This window comes from Stomoxys calcitrans, chromosome 4, assembly GCF_963082655.1.
Source record: "Stomoxys calcitrans chromosome 4, idStoCalc2.1, whole genome shotgun sequence".
NCBI lineage: Eukaryota > Metazoa > Arthropoda > Insecta > Diptera > Muscidae > Stomoxys > Stomoxys calcitrans.
In genome coordinates this window covers 46,540,701-46,559,008 of record NC_081555.1, presented here as the reverse complement: position 1 = coordinate 46,559,008, position 18,308 = coordinate 46,540,701, and the positions used below count along the sequence as shown (strand labels likewise).

Genomic DNA, 18,308 nt, shown 5'->3' with positions numbered 1-18,308 from the left:
CTCAAGGGCAAGTTGGAGACGACGGCTCTCCACACAGTGATGCGATAAGTTGAGACTTCTTTCCATCTGAAGGAGTACGCGATGGCGGCCTTCTCGAATATTGAGAGGGCATTTAACAACGAGGAGATGGGTCGACAGTCACCGCCCTGAGCCGCACGGGAACACAGAATACGGCCAAAGTTACCTTCTGGACTCTATGGATGCTGTGGGCAGCCTCAGGAGGGCTTCAGGAGACTTGGACTGGATTGGGGCTATACTACAACACACACAACATTCCTACGAGAGCTACATATGTGTTATTTAACAACGAGGAGATGGGTCGACAGTCACCGCCCTGAGCCACACGGGGAGACAGAATACGGCCAAAGTTTCCTTCTGGACTCTATGGATGCTGTGGGCAGCCTGAGGAGGGCTATATTTACAACTCACACAGCATTTCAGAGAGAGCTATGTGCCATAACCATAGACGCCAAAGAAATTCTGGGAAGCGATTTACACTTTTCGAAATCAGTTGTAGTTGCTGATGTTGTAGTCACATTTGTTTGTGGAGGTAGCGATTCTCGTCAAGCTCGTTCCGGTCCATAGGACCGATCGTCGCGGTTAGGTTATTGCCATTGGTTATTGAAAGACGCCAATAGATCGCCTTGTCACAACGAGTATCATAGGCCCTCAGTAATTAAGCAAAAGCCGTTGAAGCCCAGCCTCTCACTGAGACTCTCATCGATACCGCTGGTTGTCCGCGACTGCAATTACAGCTACTCCGCATACGAAGCATTCCACTAACCGCAAACTGATCTTCTCATAACGAAGATGAACACCAAACAATTTGAAGCTCAGAGTTTCAACTGATGTGGTGCTTAAAATCATTGCGTGCCGACTCGGCCTTGAGGGCCGCCATATATGATGTGCCACCTTTTCATGATGTGCTACCCATTTAACCTTAATTATTAACAATAAATTCGAGAGAAATCGTAGAATAAGAGAAAGACAAAAATTGCAAATTTTGCCCATGAACATTCCACTAAGGAACTGGGGCAAACTTCTCACATATCAATGAGTGCAGTCCGATTCAAGCTTTAAGCTCAATGATAAGGGGCCTCCTTTTTATAGCCGAATCCGAACGGCGTGCCGCAGTGCGACACCTCTTTCGAGAGAAGTTTTACATGCCATAGTACCTCACAAATGTTGCCAGCATTAGGAGGGGAAAACCACCGTTTTTCTGATGTTCTCGCCAGGATTCGAACCCAGGCGTTCAGCGTCATAGGCGGACATGCTAACCTCTGCGCTACGGTGGTCTAAGAGAAAGACAGTTTTTTAAACATAAATTTTTGGTATTGAAATGTCTTCAAACTTCAAATTTTATCTGCTGACACGAAAACGGAACGTAAAATTTTGTTTTTACTGAATTCAACTTTCTGGTTACGGTTGACAGACGTTCGGTAATCGTTTGCATGTGTTTTCATAAAGCAAAACAAAACAGCTGACACGTTTTCCTACATTTACGGTATGTTCACGAGAGCATAACTAGGCCTTCATGCTTATTGCAAAACGTAGCATTTGACATTACAAACAAAACAATTTTATTGATAAAACAGACATGAAGATGAGGAAGGTTCTACGTCGGGAAACTTCTGTCATACCTCAAGGGGATATCGGAGGAGACGGCCCTCCACGAAGTGGTGCGAGAAGGAGTATGCGATAACGGGCATGGGAGTCAACGCGGACTTTGGAGATAGTTTGGTAAGAGGGCAGCTAAAAAGGGACAGGGGTGTTCCGAGGATCTTTCCCCAAAGGAATGGGAAACGAATCCTGTGTTTGAAGAGAATGATACCTCGGCTGTTGTTGTTGTTTTAGCCACATTGCATGTGGAGTTAATGATCCTCGTCAAACTACTGTAGGTGAGCAAGGTCGTTCCGGTCCAAAGGGCCGATCGCCGCGGGAACAGGGTGGCCATTGGTTATTTAAAGGCGCCAATAACTCGCCTTATCATATGGAGCATCATAGGCACTCAGCATTTGTGTAAGAGCCTATGACGTCCGACCGATTGTGCGCGGGAATATGTACTTATGCAGAAAATATGCGAGAAAAAGCTGGTACTATATTCGCTTTTCACAATATTTTTGCCTTTTACTTTTTTTAGATCATATAAATTTTAAAGTAACACAAATTGCTGATTTCATTCTGTAGGACATTCCCCCATTACTTATGGTAAGATTTTAATGAAATTGTTATTTGTCTAGTTTTTGTTTCAAAGAAGTAATCGCGAAAAAATGGATTTTCAACGGTGAAAAACGAACATAGTACCAGCCAAAAGAAGAAAACGGTACACTATTTGCGTGAGACAGCCTTAAAGTGCTTTACAGATCCTCGTCAAGCTCCATAGGTGAATTATCTTGTTCCGTTCCATAGAACCGATCGCCGCGGAAACGTTAAAACCATTGTTTATTAAAAGAGCAAGAGCCGATTCCGTCCGACCTCTCACTGAGACCAATCGATATCGCTGATTGTCCGACTGCAGTTGCTGTTACTCCATATGGACATTTCACTATCCGTGACCTGTGGACGCGCCGGCAGCTCTCAGCTGAGCTTCTCATGATTACAATAAATTCCATACTGATCGCAGCTCAAAGTTTCACCCAGTGTGGTGTTGATAGCCCTCCTGTACCGGGTTCAAAGTTCGGTAGAATGCTGAGGCGTCTTGGATAGTGAGTTCATTGCAAAGGGTCATACAAAGCAATGCGCCAGAAATACCCGGATTTGTGGAAGTACATAATTTCGCTTTTGCGCCATGATTACACCCCTGCTCATGCATTGTTGATAGTGGGTGGATTTGTGGTCAAAACCAAATAAATAATGGTGCCGTAGCCACCGCATTCCCCAGAACGGCCACCCTATGATTGTTTTCCCTCCAAAAATTAAGGTTAATAAAAGGACGAAGCTACGGTACTATTGAGGAGATGGAAATGCTACGAAGAAGGGGCTACGTGCTTTGAGATTGGAAAAAACGGACATAATAAATGCAAACTTTGGGATGTTCCACCGTTTTGATCGTATTTTTCCAGTTCTTTAAACATAATTTCATCAGCAGATTAGACGGATAATGTGGGAGTTACATAAGGATATACACCGATTTATACTAGACTATAGATTTTGGAAGTAACCAGGAAACACTACGTGCATAATTTCAGCCAAATGAGATAAAAAATCCGAACTCCGAGGGCTTAAGAAGTTAAATGGAGTTGGGTTTATATACAATAGTTTATATCAGGCTGAAATGTTACAAGTTGGCTGAAAACTCACAAGTTTGTTTCTCTTATGACTTCCAATATCTATGCTATTCGATTTAATATGATAAACCCATAGAGAGCATAGTTTTTATCCGATCTTCTGAAGTTTTAAGTTCTATAATGACTTCTACTTTCCATGCTGATAATGACCTAAATTGGCCTAAATCCTGGTGTAATCACCACATCTAAAAAACTTGCCATGAACATTACATTAGGGACCGGGGATACTTCTCTCATATCAATGAGTGCAGTCATATTAAAGTTCAATGATAAGTGGCCTCTTTTTTATGCCGAGTCAGAACGGCGTACCGTAAGCCTCACAATTATAGCTAGCATTACTAAGGGGATAACCACCGCCTTAAATTTTATCTGATGTTCACGCCGGGGTTTGAACCTAGGCGTTTAGCGTCATAGATGCAAGCCTCTGCGCCACATTGGACTCAATTCTTACCTTTTTAAATTTTATTCGTGAACTTCCGCTACCATCTTCTCTTATTGTTCTTTGATTTTCTTGCTTTTGTAAGAAACCAACTTTATAACTGGATAAAACCAAACTTCGGCCCGGCCGAACTTAAAACATGTTATCTGTTTTTTACTAAATCCGTTTCACTACTCGGAGTCGGGAGCTTACTTAACTCCGAACCGGCTTATTACTGTTCGACTTCAAAAGCTCGAATCTACAGCGCTGCTCTTAACAACCTATGACAATCATTATGGTTGTTGTTCTAGCCACGTGGTTACATGTTGGGGTATCGATCATTGACAAGCACTTTTTAAGGAGCAAGGTCGTAACGGTGCAAACCATTCCTAACTAAAGCTCACTAACATATGTCCTAAAACACTCTTTTCAATCATCTAAAATTTTAATTTTATTAAAAAATAAAAACTTATTCAACCTTACTGCGGTAGGCGATGGCGAAGTCGAATTTCGACGGTTTTACAAAATGGTATTATTGTCGAAGACGAATTTTTTTTACATTGTTGGTATCACTAAATTCGAGTTCCATTCGCGAGAACACCAGTTTGTATAAAGAATATGGGACTTACTTTTACATTCACTGCAATATATTTCAATTACCAAACTGTGAAAGGCAAATAAGTTACAGAATACCACGAAAAGTGAAATGCGCCTTCGAACAAGATTGCTGTCGATTTTCGCCTTCGAAAAAAGGAATAAGGGTGATAAAAATTTAGAAAGAAAAATGTCCTCAACAAGAATGAGAGATGTTCAAACACATAATGAGAGCTGGGCAGAAGACTACACTACCACTGGAACTTTGCCATTAGACTACCATGGTTCACCCGGCACGGGATAGCTGTGAGCACCGCACAGGCTGGATCATTGAGCTCCAATCTTTGTGGTGTTCATTGCTGTCACGAGAAGCTTAGCTGCGAGTTACCGGACGTCCACAGGTTGCAGATAGTAGCTGCAATGGAAGTCGCGGACAATCGGCGGTATCGAGCGGAAAGTCTCAGTGAGAAGCCGGTCGGCACCGGCTCTTGCACAAATACTGAATTCCTATGATGCTCGATATGACAAAGCGAGTTATTGGCGCCTTTAAATAACCAATGGTCACCCTGTCCTCGCGGCGATCGGTACTTTGGACCGGAACGTGCTCGCTCACCTACAGGAGCTTGACGAGGATCGCCACCTCCACATGAAGGTGTGGCTACAACAACAGCTACTACCCATGTTTCAAATAAAAATTAATCCAAATTATTCTTTTTTAAAAAAATGTCAGCAATCAAAGCGAAGAATTTGTTTTATTTTTTAATATTGGTAACTAACAGAGGCATCTCCATTGAACTGTGCAGGTGGAAATGGCGCCGGTGGAAAATTTGCAGGTGGCCTCCAGTTTGGCGGGGGAGCTTGGGCTCCTGTTGGCCATGCCCCGGGAGGAATCATTCTTGGTGGTGGAGGAATGCCTACTGGTGGTGGTATACCTTGGCTTCCAATAGGTGGCAAAGGTGGTGGGGGAACAAACGATGCTTGTGGTGGTGGTACAGGTGGCGGAGGCGGCAACATTGATGATGAGCCAGATGGTGGTGGAGGTGGGGCCATTAGAGGAGGTGGAATTATTTGACCACTCATTACAGGAATCATATTAGGCACTGGAGCATCAGCAAAGAGTTGATGAGGCCGATCCGCATGAGATGAGGGGTTTTGGGCAGCCAACAATCTTTCTGCTGCAGATCCATGTCTCTCGCCTTTGGAATCCCTCTTAAATGCATACGATACAGAAATTGGCCTATTACAGAGATACTGTCCATTCATTGCGTCCATTGCAGCATCGGATGCTTCAAAACTTGCAAAATTTATAAACGCAAAGCCCTTTGAGTTACCAGTTTCGGGATCTCGCATAATTTTTGGTGTTTGTAATATAACACCGAACGCGGAAAAAGTATCGTAGAGAAGTTTTTCATCGACTTCCGTGTCAAGATTGCCAATAAATATATTCGCTCCGACATCCAAGTTCTTCTGATGGGCAGATGCTTTATTAACCCTTATAGGTTTTCCATAAAGTTTGATCATGTTCATTATCTTGATGGCGTAGTCGGCATCATCTTCGCTAAGGAACTCAACAAATCCATATCCCTGATGCATTTGTGTCACGCGATCCTTTGGCATGTGTACGTTCACTGCAATGACACACTTTGAGTTTCAAAATAATAAATTACTTCTAAAAAGACAAATTATTTACCAACAGGACCGCCTTGCACAAAAAGTTCCCAGAGCAATGTTTCTGACACTTTGTCGTCAAGCCCACCAACGTATATTGTGGCATCTAAAAAAGATTAAAAATATGAGAGGTAATTGTGTAAATTGTATTAAACTAAACTTACCTTGGTTCCTCTCTGCAATTGGTCCAGCAGCCATAATATGCGCTTACATTAAATTCAGTAAATAAAGGAGCCAAATTGATATTAGCCCTATACTCTCCTGCACAATCTAGCGAAATTGCCGCTATCGATTTTCTTTTTGGCGAGTTATCGAAAGAGAAATTCGAAGCACAATGAAATGGTCTGGCGGCAAAACAAATTTAGACAGCTGAAGAGGCGTTAAACTGAGTATTCTGTTCAGCTTTCTGTTCAGCTGTTCCATAATAGAAAAATACGTCGGCGAAACGGCTAAAAATAGCCGGAAAAGTAGTACTCTGCTTTTAGTGAGGAAAATGGCAAAAAACTATTACTTGAAACTATTGCCGGCATCATTTTTGTTTGTTTTATTGGTTTCAGTTGTTCTTTTTCTTTATTTATTTGAGAAAAAGTACATAAAATAGCGAAAACGACGAGTGCAAATAATGAAATGTGTTTTTATATGGAAACAAAAACACTTGAATGCTGTCAAATTTCGGTCGCGAAACAATTAAAAAGTTCAGCGGCCATTCCGAAAGCAGAATAGACTACCAACCCTCTATCTTAAAAACATTTTATTTATTTGCCAGAGTGCAAAATTTTAATCGTAAAAATACATGTCACTAAAGCCGAGTATTCTGTTCAGCTTTTCGGGCTGAATGCTGTCAAACTCCATATAAAAAACGTCCACAAAACGTTGGAGGAAAATAGGCGTAAAAGTAGTACTCTGTTTATAATGAGGAAAATAACAAAAAAAAAAAAACACTTGAAACCATTGTTGGTGTAATTTTTTTTTTTTTTTTGATTATTTGTCAAGGCGGATTCAAAAAGGTGGTCCCACGCGAAAAGCTGTTAGCAGCCGGCCAGCTTTGACGGTATTAAGATGACAGATTTTTATTTGTTGTTATCTTCTTCATTCGACTGAAAACAAAAACAGCTCATTTCTTTTGGTTTTTGTCAGAAGGAATATAGAACGCTCTAATCGAAAACAATTGCTTCTGCTATTTTGAAAAGTGATTTTCATGTACAACTCAACATGTGCTAAATTTGACATGTCATAAGACAACTACATGCCGTGTAATGGAGCCTTTACTCGCCTTGTCATATCGAGCATCATAGGCACTCGGTATTTAAGCAAGAACCGGTTCCACCCGGCATCTGACTGAGACTCTCCACTAGATACCGCTGAATTTCCGCGACTGCAGTTGCAGCTTCTCTGTACAAGAAGCATCCTACTATCCGCAATCTGTGGACGCACCCGGCAGCTCTCAGTTGAGTTTCTCGTGAACGATGAGCACCGCACAAATTGGAGCTCAGACTTCCAACCTGTGTTGTACTCACTGTCATTCCGTGTCGGGATTGGGGTTTTCCCCTTTTTCTTTTCATACATAAGATAACAACGTAACTACGGTGCGCCATCTTCATGTGAGGTATTTCTTCGTTATTTCGAGAGTCGAAAATGTTCGTTTTACTGCTTACTTTGATGCTCTTTGCAAAATCCATTTTTTATCGATAAGTTTACCACAAACAAATACGCAAGGATTTCGGTCTGTCAGAATCTATCTCATCGATAACTGCACAAACAAAGCATAAACCATCAAATATTTTAATTATTTACAAAAAACAAAACAAATTTGCCGAAATGGAGGAGGAAAACAGCGAAACCGAATTATATGACAGTGCTCCCAAGAAAATGAAGACGGAATGGTCGCGAAGCTACTCAAAGAAGGCCATGCAAATGATGAGAAAAATGGGTTACGAGGCTGACAAGGGTCTCGGAAAGCAAAACCAAGGTAGACTTGAGCCAGTCGTCGCCTTCCAACAGGACGGTAGAAAAGGCCTGGGGTTAAAGCAAGGCACATTCCAAATAGGAGACCAATGGGACATCACTACCGAAGAGATCTTCATTCCAGAAAGCGTTTCTTGGATATCAAATCAAGAATGTTTCACTTACGATTTGAAAGATATGAAGGATTTTATTAAATTGGGCCGACGAAAAACAACGTTGAATGATGAAACGCTGTTTGTTGATTCCAACATTTTGGAAGGTATTTTAAGTGCAAAAACAGTATTTGACAATCTGAATGAGAATGATTTGAGAAGAGCCAGATCCCGCAGCAATCCGTTTGAAACCTTACGTAGTTCCATATTTCAGAACAGGGCTGCGGTTAAGATGGCCAACATCGATTCCATGTTAGATTTTATGTTTACAAATCCCAAAGACAAATATGGAAATTCAATAGTTCATGGGAACGAGTTGTTATATTTTGCTGATATATGTGCAGGTAATTGCTCTACCCTCCACCCCAATATTACCATTGTTCTGGTTCTCAAGTTCAATTTAGATTAGTCTTTATGGATTAAAATGATCATTATTGAGTGCATCGAAAACTTTATCCACTTAAAATTATGCGCTGGGTTATTCTAGCATATGTTACATACATAGTCTATAGTCTAGTTTAGAGATTATGCCCAAATAGGCATCCATATCATTTGATTGAAATCACGTTTTTACAAAGCATTGGGAATTTTCTTATAGAGCTATATACATTTTATGATGAATCATACAATAATTACAAAGAGATGTAATCAGTCATTTTTTATTTCTGATTTTTTAGCCCTAAACAGATATCAAATATATTTCAAGCAATTAATCCAATAATTGCTAGATTATATGTATGCATTTTTCCCACTAAAAAGGAGTAAATATATTTCCAAAAATTAGGTAAACTTCTAATACTGGGCGAGCTTGACGATCGCAACCAATTAATCTCAGTGCCTGTTGTTATGTATAACCACAACAATTGCGTAAGCCAAACCTGACACAGTAAAAACTTTATTATCATTCCAGTCAAGACATAAAAACCGACTATAAACAAAGTGAGTGAAAGATAATACACCAAACTGACCATCAAGTCGAGACCTGGTACCACTTCCCTCTTGTTGCCACTTTCATACGAAATTTTGAATAACCGAGACTGAAGAAGGCACTTATGGCTTAGGACTTTTTTTATTATGCAATTAGTAGTTGATGGAGGCCAACGTAGCGCAGAGGTTAGCATGTTCGCCTATAACGCTGAACGCCATAAAATTTTCAGCGGTGGTTATCCCCTCCCAATGTTGGCGACATTTGTGAGGTACTATGCCATGCAAAAACTTTTCCTCAAAAGAGGTGTCGGACTGCGGCGCGCCGTTTGGAATCGAACAGCACTCAGTGATATGTGAGAAGTTTGCCCCTGTTCCTTAATGGAATGTTCATGGGCAAATTTGCATTTGCAATTAGTAGTTCATATTGTTAAAATTTAATGTAAAATTGTTTATCATTTCAATATAGGAAAACATTTTTCAGGGTAGATCTGGTAGATAAGAAGATAGACAATAACGACTAATTATGGCTTGTATCTGGGTGAACCGTGGTGCATAGGTTAGCATGCTTGCCTGCCGGCGAGAACTCCCTAAAACACTTTTCAGCGGTGGTTATCCCCTAACCAAATGCTGGCAACATTTGTGAATATTACAGCCATGTACAACCTCTCAACCAAGAGGTGTCACTTTTCAGTGATACGCCGTTCGGACTCGGCATAGAACAGGAGGTCCCCTTATCATTGAGCTTAAATTTGAAACGGGCAGCACTAAATTGATATTGTGAGAAGTTAGATTCCCTCGAATTTGGGAAACAATAAAAAGTCTGGGCGAATATTCTGGTAGTTGTTCGTTTGTTGCTCTCAAAATCAATTGTTTTCCATACAGTTCCCATGCTTTCGCCCTTCCGGTTTTCAAAATCTCATAATAAAAAACACCTTTCAGAGTCTACCAGATACAGGGCATTACCTAGGCACCATGGTTGTTCATCTTCAGCGTTCTATTGACTGTTTGACCGATCATGTTGTTGTTGTTGGGTCACATTTTCATGTGGAGGTGACGATCCTCGCCAAGCTGCTGTAGGTGAGCAAGCTCCTTCTGGTCCAAAGGACCGATCGCCGAGGGAACAGGTTGGTTTTTTGTTATTTTAAGGCCCCAATAGGGCAATGGAGACTATTCTAGATATCCGACTCATTGACATACAGATTAAGTGTGAGAGAGCCACTGCGGCTATGAGACTGAAGGCAATGGAAGAATAGACAATAGGAAACCTGGAAGGAAGTGGAGAGGTTTCCGATCGGATACCTGAGATGAACCTTTAAGTCGAATGCAAGCCACTGCTGCCATCGGCACAGTTTTGGAATGACGGAACCCGAGTATTGCCATCTGGAAGATCATATTACACGGATGGATCAAAGCTAGAGGACAGGGTGAGCCTGAGGGTTTAAATTGAGAACCCAGGGACTAAGAGATGTTTTAGACTGCCTGACCATAATATGGTCCTGCAGGCGGAGATCCAGGCGATCATGGAATGCGTGAAGTGGTGTGGTGCTAATGCGAGGACGTCGAGTGTGAACATCTTTACCGACAGTAAAATTGCCATAAGGGCAATAACAACCAGGATGGTAAGGTCACGAACAGTCTTGCAGTGTAAGAAGGAGTTTAACGCCTTCCCTGAGGATGGGAAAATACGCATCGTTTGGGTGCCGGGCCATAACGGAGTAAGTGGAAATGAAAGGGCAGATGATTTATCGGTGAAGGCCAAAGAACTGCCGTCAATAAACTTGGTTAACCCGAAGCCTTTCGGGTCGACGCAGTCCGAGTTAAGGGAGTGGGCGACAAATGCTCTTGCAACATTGTGGAACAGCGAAGCGGTCGGTAAGATGGCGAAAATCCTATGGGGGGATCCAGATCGTGAGAAGACAAGGATATTACTGAAAGGAGGTCAGAATAGCTATAGGTATCATAAGGGGACACATAGCACTACGAGCTCACCTATGTAAAATCGGTGCGGCAAGTGAAAGCATGTGTAGGGCATGCGGGGAAAATGATGAGAAGTTGGAGCATTTCCTTTGTCATTGTACGGCTTTCGCGTCTAATAGATACTTAGGTGGGGGCACAATACCAGACATGAACCAACTTAGGGGAGTGGTATTGAAAACAATAACTCGCCTTGTCATATCGAACATCATGGACACTGATACTGATTAATGCAAGAGCCGGTGCTGCACGCCCTCTCACTGAGACCATCCGCTCGATACCGCTGATTGTCCGCGACTGCCATTATGCCATATCCGCAACCTGTGGATGCGACCGGTAACTCGCAACTAAGCTTCTCCTGACAGCGAAGAACACCACACAGATTGGACCTTAATGTGTGGTGCACACAGCTATCCCTTGCCAGACGGGCATTATATATAATTGTATGTCTCTTAGCGCTGGGATTTATCGTAGTGTGCCCATTTTTCATCACCAGTAACATTGCAAAGGGCGCCCCGGCAGCCGAGTTGGTAGTGTGCTAGGATTACCAGTGCAGGGGTCGTGAGTTCGATTCCCGCCAGAAGCCTTGGTCTGTCGCTACTGTGGTATCACAGTGGACTTAAAATTTTTTTTAATTGTGTCTGTAAAGGACTGCCACTCTTACCTAACCTAACCCTAACATTGCAATGCGAAATTGGATTCTTTTTGTGGCTTTCAGGCAGCATTTCCTTGCTTTTGTATGAATCCCAGGGAAATAATTTATTCTGCGGAATTATGCACGCAAAGCTAATTAGATAGTGAGAACCGGAACAGGATGAAATAATTCTTAACATGTATCTTAAAATTGTTTTTGTTGTTGCTTTAAGGACCTGGTGGTTTTTCTGAATACATCTTGTACCGAAAGGCTTGGGAAGCCAAAGGATTTGGTTTCACATTAAAAGGCCCAAATGATTTTAAACTCGATAAATTTTTTGCCGGATCGCCAGAATCTTTTGACCCTTACTATGGCGTTAACAATGATGGTGACATCTATGTGGAAGCAAATCAAGATACATTGAACGAGTATGTACGCAAACATACCGCTGCTGGAGTGCATTTTGTTATGGCCGATGGAGGCTTTTCTGTTGAAGGCGAGGAAAATATACAAGAAATACTATCTAAACAGCTATACCTATGCCAATGCCTGACAGCTTTAAAGTTGCTGCGAACCAATGGTAGTTTTGTGGTGAAACTTTTTGATATATTTACAACATTTAGCGTTGGTCTAGTATATCTAATGTACAAATGTTTCGATCAAATTGCCATTATCAAGCCAAACAGCAGTCGCCCGGCAAACTCTGAAAGGTATTTGGTATGCAAGTGGAAAAAAGAGGATACCCATGATATATGCACTTACCTGAACCTGATTAATAACATTCTAAATGAGGAGAATGAAGAGGATGTACTGGACATTGTGGATCTAGAACTAATACTTCAGGACAAACCCTTTTTCGATTATATCAAAGAATCGAACGACTCTATAGGACAAAACCAAATAATCGGATTGAGGAAGATAACTGCATTCTGTAATAACCCACAGCTGAAAGAGATAAGGCAATCCGAGTGTCGACGAAAGTGTCTAGACCTATGGAATTTACCGGACAAACTAAGACAGGCTCCGGAGAACAAATCAATCGAACAATTTTTAGAAGAGTTCTTGAGCACTTGGTTTGAACACAAGGATTTTTTTAATTCAGCGGCATCTGATTTGTTGTCTTCGGAGGACCTTAATAAAAAAATTGAAAGCGTTTACGATTGGTACTTTGTGCCAGTGGGTAGAAGAGAAACCAATGCGAATGCCTGCAGTTTTTTTATTTGCACTACACGAGGCAAATTGTTTCGATACACGGACATGAGGAAGTGGGAGCCAGTTGACTACATGTTTGAAATATCCCCCAAATCCCTTTTCTATGGAGAACTGGTGTTTGAATACAGCGGCGAAGGTCGCACACAAACCAGAGTTTGTGGCCTGCATATTATTGATGCCATCATTTTGGGCGGCAGGGATATCCGAAGGTCACCCTTGGTTGAGCGTCTCCATATGTGTGCCAAGTTTGCAAACAGCGTCAACAAGCCCTTCAAAGAAGGCAACACCCTTACCATACGAAGTAAGCAGTTGTATAGACTGGAAGATGTCAAGAACTTCTTTTCCGAAATGCGACCTTACATTCTGAAGGATAACTCATCGCGTTTAGGAATTTCCCTGAACAACAGCGAAGGCAAATTCTTCGTTCCCGGCGGTATATTGTTACTATGTGAAATATGTCATAATTTTGTGTCGCTTATGTCGAAATCACAAAACATGCTCTACTATTATGACAAGGGTAAAAAACTATCCTTCTTCAAAGACCGCATGCCTGTTGATATACAAAATATTTACGCTTCGTTTCGCAATAGTTTTGCGAGACGTCTCATTTGGAGGTGGACCAACACCTGTCAAGTTGAGGAGAATAGCAATAGAGTGGATCCGAATGTACTGTATCGGGACGATCTTACGAGTTTTATAATTTACAAACTTAACATGTAACCCTATGAATATGTACATATTAACTACCCATAACTATAAGTAGAATAGTCACCAAATAAAATTTATTTTATAATTTCACCCATTTTTTTAATATAAAAATCAATCTATGTTTGCAGAGATGCATGCTCCATTTAGACTTTAAATAAACGGCGACACTATAATTTCCTGAAGCTTTCGCAAGGAAGAGTTCGATTGCGTCATTTTTTTTGGGAAATATTGTAGAGCTGAGGGCTTCATTTTTGGGAGAGGTTGAGGTTCTCAACCATCAATGACAGTATGGATTATATGTTATGTAAGTGAAAAAGGCATGCAAATTTGGGTACGTGAAAAAAGTATGGTCGTTGTTGTGGTAGCCACATTTTGGTTTGAGAAGGTAGCGATCCCCGGTCGCCGCTCCAACGTCATGGCCATTAGTTCAAAGGCGCCAAACTCGCCTTGTCATATCGAGTATCATAGGCAATCTGTATTTAGGCACGAGCCGATGCGCTCGACTTCTCACTGAGACTCTCTACTCAATATCGCTGATTGCCCGAGGCCATTTTCAGCTTAGTTTATTCGACAAACAACATTCTACCTTTCGGGTGTTTCACATTAAAATGATAGAAAATTATTGCAAAATTTTATTTTAGAACTAGCTGGCCCGGTTTGCTTCAATACACCTTTCCTATCGGGTAATATGATCTTTGGGAGGTTTTTATAATCTGCCTATCTGTTTAATGTTAATCATTAATTAAAGCATTCCGGTGGCTAAGTTGGTAGCATGCTTGGTTTAACAGTGCTGGTTTCATGGGCCGATTCCCAACGGAGGCTTATATCGGTTGTGTCTGAGCAAAATTTCAGAACTCTAGTAGAACTCCAAATTCTAAGGGAGAACACTGACACTGTAGGAATTTCTGTTCAAACATCTTTCCGTTTGTAAACTGCAATTGCTACACAATCAGCCCTATTCTGAATAATAATTCCCTGGTAGTATTTTCCGTACTCCCACTTCCCCTATTCAGGATAAATATTTCGTAAGAGTTTTTTTCCGTACTCCCTTTTCTCCCAATCAAAAAAGTAAATCGAGATATCAAAACTTTAAATCGAGATATCGGTCTATATGGCAGCTATATCCAAATCTGAACTGATCTGTGCCACATTGCAGAAGGAAGTCGAAGGGCTTAACCTAACTCACTGTCCTGAATTTCGGCGACATCGGACAATGGGCCCAAAACCTTAAATAGAGAGATCGGTCTATATGGCAGCTATATCCAAATCTTAACCGATCTGTGCCATATTGCAGAATTATTTCGAGGGGCTTAACTTAACTCACTGTCCCAAATTTCGGCGACATCTGACAATAAATGCGACTTTTATTGACCAAGAACATGAAATTGAGAGATCGGTCTATATGGCAGATATATTTAAAACTGGACCGATCTGCACCAAATTGATGAGGGATATCAAAGGTCCTAACACAAATCACTGTCCCAAATTTCAGCAAAATCGGATAATAAATGTGCCTTTTATGGGTCAAGGACCCTAAATCGGAGGATAGGTCTATATGGCAGCTATATCCAAATCTGAACTGATCTGAGCCAAATTGACGAAGGATGTCGAGTGCCTAACACAACTCACTGTCCCAAATTTCAGCAAATAATAAATGTGGCTTTTATGGGTCTAAGACCCTTAATCGGAGGATCGGTCTATATGGCAGCTATATCCAAATCTGGAACGATCTGAACCAAATTGACGAAGGATGTCGAGGGGTCTAACACAACTCGCTGTCCCAAATTTCATCTAAATCGGATAATAAATGTGGCTTTTATGGGCCTAAGACCCTAAATCGGCGGATCGGTCTATATGGGGGCTATATGAAGATATAGTCCGATATTGCCCATCTTCGAACTTAACCTGCTTATAGACAAAAAAAGAATCCATGCAAAATTTCAGCTCAATTTCTCTATTTATAAAGACTGTAGCGTGATTTCAACAGACAGACGGACGGACATGTCTAGATCGTCTTAGATTTTTACGCTGATCATCCGATTCAAATGAAATTTTGCAAATGAAATTTTGCGCACTCTAGAGGCTCAAGAAGTCAAGACCCAAGATTGGTTTATATGACAGCTATATCAGGTTATGGACCGAATTGAGCCATACTTGGCACAGTTGTTGGATATCATAACAAAACACGTCGTCCAAAATTTCATTCCAATCGGATAAAAATTGCGCACTCTAGAGGCTCAAGAAGTCAATACCCAAGATCGGTTTATATGGCAGCTATATCAAAACATGAACCGATATGGCCCATTTACAATACCAACCGACCTACACTAATAAGAAGTATTTGTGCAAAATTTCAAGCGGCTAGCTTTACTCCTTCGGAAGTTAGCGTGCTTTCGACAGACAGACGGACGGACGGACGGACACGGCTAGATCGATATAAAATGTCGCGACGATCAAGAATATATATACTTCATGGGGTCTCAGACGAATATTTCGAGTAGTTACAAACAGAATGACGAAATTAGTATACCCCCATCCTATGGTGGAGGGTATAAAAAGTATGAATTTAAATGTTTTTATACAAAATTTACACCATTTTTTTATTTACAAATGCACGCCCCACCCTAAAACCTACCAAATATATATATATATACACCCATCACGACAATATGGTACTCAAACGAATGGTATTTAAGAATAGAAAACGTGTTTGGGGGACCACTCCAACCCCCAAAACACCCCTAAATCGCCCCTAATAGGCCTAGTTACCAACCATGGCAATATGGGACTCAAATTTGTGAGTAAAATACGAATCTCATATCCAAATTTGGGACAAAGTTTCTGGGGGCCCACCCCTTCCCAAAAACACCCCCCAAACAGGACTTATTTACTGACCATGGCAATATGGGGCTTAAATAAAAGGTATTTGAGTGTAGAATACGAATCTGATATTCAGATATGGGACTAAGTGTATGGGGGGCCGCCCATCCCCGAGAACATAGCCCAAAGAAGACAAATTTACGACCATAACAATATGGGTCTCAAATGAAAGGTCTTTGGAAGTAAAGCACGAATCTGACATCAATGTTCGGGCAAAGTATCTATGGGTCCACCCCACCCTCATAACACCACCCAAATAGGAAGTATTTGTTGACCATTGCAATATGATGCTCAAATAAGAGGTATTTTAGAGTAGAAGACGAATCTGATATATATTTTCAAAGCAGTGGAGCTTGAAACTCATAGTTTTTAGGACCCATACCCTAAACCGGACATATTTGCTAGCTTTTTCAAAAGGGTTTAAGTGAATGGTATTTGAGATTAGAAAACGAATTTGATATCAAATTTTGAGGCCAATGGCAATATGGGGTCCAAATATATGAGAATAGAACACATTGCTGATATATTTTCAGGGCTTAGCGTTTGGGGGACCACCCCACTCCCCAAAACACCCCTAAATCGGAAATATTTACCGACCATGTCATTGTGGGGCTTAAATTAAAGGAATTGGGGGTAGAGCAAGTATTGATAACCACTTTCGGGACCAATTTTTTGGAAGTCTACCCCTTTCCCAAAATACCCCACAAACATCAATTTTTTACTGACTATCGCAATATGGGGCTCAAGTAAAGGTATTTTGGAGTAGAATATGAATTAGATATCCAAATGTAGGACCATGTATTTTAGGCATCAGTCCTTCCCCAAAACACCCCCAAATGGTAAAAATTTTTCGGCCATGCCAATATGTGGCTCAAATGAAAGGTATTTGAGATTAGAAAACGAAAAGACGAGAATTCTAGAATTGGTATATGTATATACATAGGTATCAAAATATGTGGTTCATATTCTAATATTCTTAGAACCATATGTAAAGGGTGTTTTTTAAGAGTCATAGAAAAAATCATAAAATCTTGATTTTAATCGATAGTACGTTCCGTATAATTTAATGTTTGAAGATTATTTCATGCAAATTTGAACGTTACTGTTCCTCAAACGGTCCATCCCCTTAGTCCAATTTTGGCATACTCTCTCCAAGTCGGTATCTTACGAATAAATGATTCAATGTTGTCTTCCAATGCGTCAATTGAAGCGAGCTTATCTGTCTAAAGACGTTAAATCACACGATTTAGGCCGCTAATTGACCTGTCCCGAACGTGAAAGAAAATGTTCACCGAACTCGCCTCTCAATATGTCCATTGGTACGCGTGCTGCGTGGCATGTGGCACCGTCTTGTTGAAACCACATGTCATGCTCTTGCATTTTGGGCAAAGAAAGTTGGATATCATCCCACGGTAGCGCTCACCATTCACAGTTGCGTTACGATTCGCATCATCTTTGAAGAAGTACGGTCCAATGATGCCACCAGCCCATAAACCGCACCAAACTGTGACTTTTTCTGGATGCATTCAATCCAAAATCGACAATACAGCTTATTTACGTACCCATTGAGTCAAAAATGAACTTCGTTGCTCAACACTAGAAGCGCGCAATGGACTTTCTTAACAGAGCACGCATTTCATGGTTAAATTATAGACCAAACTGAAGATGTTTGACAGTGAAACAAATCACGAAACCTCCGTGAGCTGTTGCCAAAAAGATAATAGCTAAAAAATCAACCTTTATAAAGAGATGTCGCTAAGTGGCACGCAGTTCGGAGTTGGATACTAAAAGGAGGTCCCTCATCATTAAGGTTAAAGTAAAATCTAGCAGAACTCATTGATATGCAAGAAGTCTTCTGTTCTTGGGAAATTTGGAATGTTCTTGGGCAA

At 41.1% G+C, this 18,308-nt stretch overlaps 2 protein-coding genes across 2 annotated transcripts; one reads left to right on the top strand and one right to left on the bottom strand.

Annotated features, from left to right (window-relative positions):
* Positions 1-5,004: 5,004 nt before the first annotated feature.
* Positions 5,005-6,261, bottom strand: LOC106093067 (splicing factor 3B subunit 4). Its single transcript, XM_013260047.2, has 3 exons — positions 6,132-6,261; positions 5,990-6,073; positions 5,005-5,927 (listed from the first exon to the last, which is right to left on the bottom strand). Exons 1-3 carry the CDS (start codon positions 6,163-6,165, stop codon positions 5,059-5,061), a joined length of 987 nt encoding a protein of 328 aa, XP_013115501.1. The 5' UTR covers positions 6,166-6,261; the 3' UTR covers positions 5,005-5,058.
* Positions 6,262-7,384: 1,123 nt separating this feature from the next.
* LOC106093069 (cap-specific mRNA (nucleoside-2'-O-)-methyltransferase 1) lies at positions 7,385-13,629 on the top strand. The gene is made up of 2 exons (XM_013260049.2): positions 7,385-8,428; positions 11,852-13,629. The coding sequence occupies exons 1-2, from the start codon at positions 7,786-7,788 to the stop codon at positions 13,549-13,551; spliced, it is 2,343 nt and encodes a 780-aa protein (XP_013115503.2). The 5' UTR covers positions 7,385-7,785; the 3' UTR covers positions 13,552-13,629.
* The last annotated feature ends 4,679 nt before the right edge of the window (positions 13,630-18,308 follow it).

Bases quoted from the DNA above. Each gene is read 5' to 3' on its own strand.
- LOC106093067 (XM_013260047.2), bottom strand. From the start codon at position 6,165: ATGGCTGCTGGACCAATTGCAGAGAGGAACCAAG. The intron at 6,074-6,131 runs GTAAGTTTAGTT...AATCTTTTTTAG, and splicing joins AATTGCAGAGAGGAACCAAG to ATGCCACAATATACGTTGGT. The intron at 5,928-5,989 runs GTAAATAATTTG...GTGTCATTGCAG, and splicing joins TGTGCAAGGCGGTCCTGTTG to TGAACGTACACATGCCAAAG.
- LOC106093069 (XM_013260049.2), top strand. From the start codon at position 7,786: ATGGAGGAGGAAAACAGCGAAACCGAATTATATGACAGTGCTCCCAAG. The intron at 8,429-11,851 runs GTAATTGCTCTA...TGTTGCTTTAAG, and splicing joins TTTTGCTGATATATGTGCAG to GACCTGGTGGTTTTTCTGAA.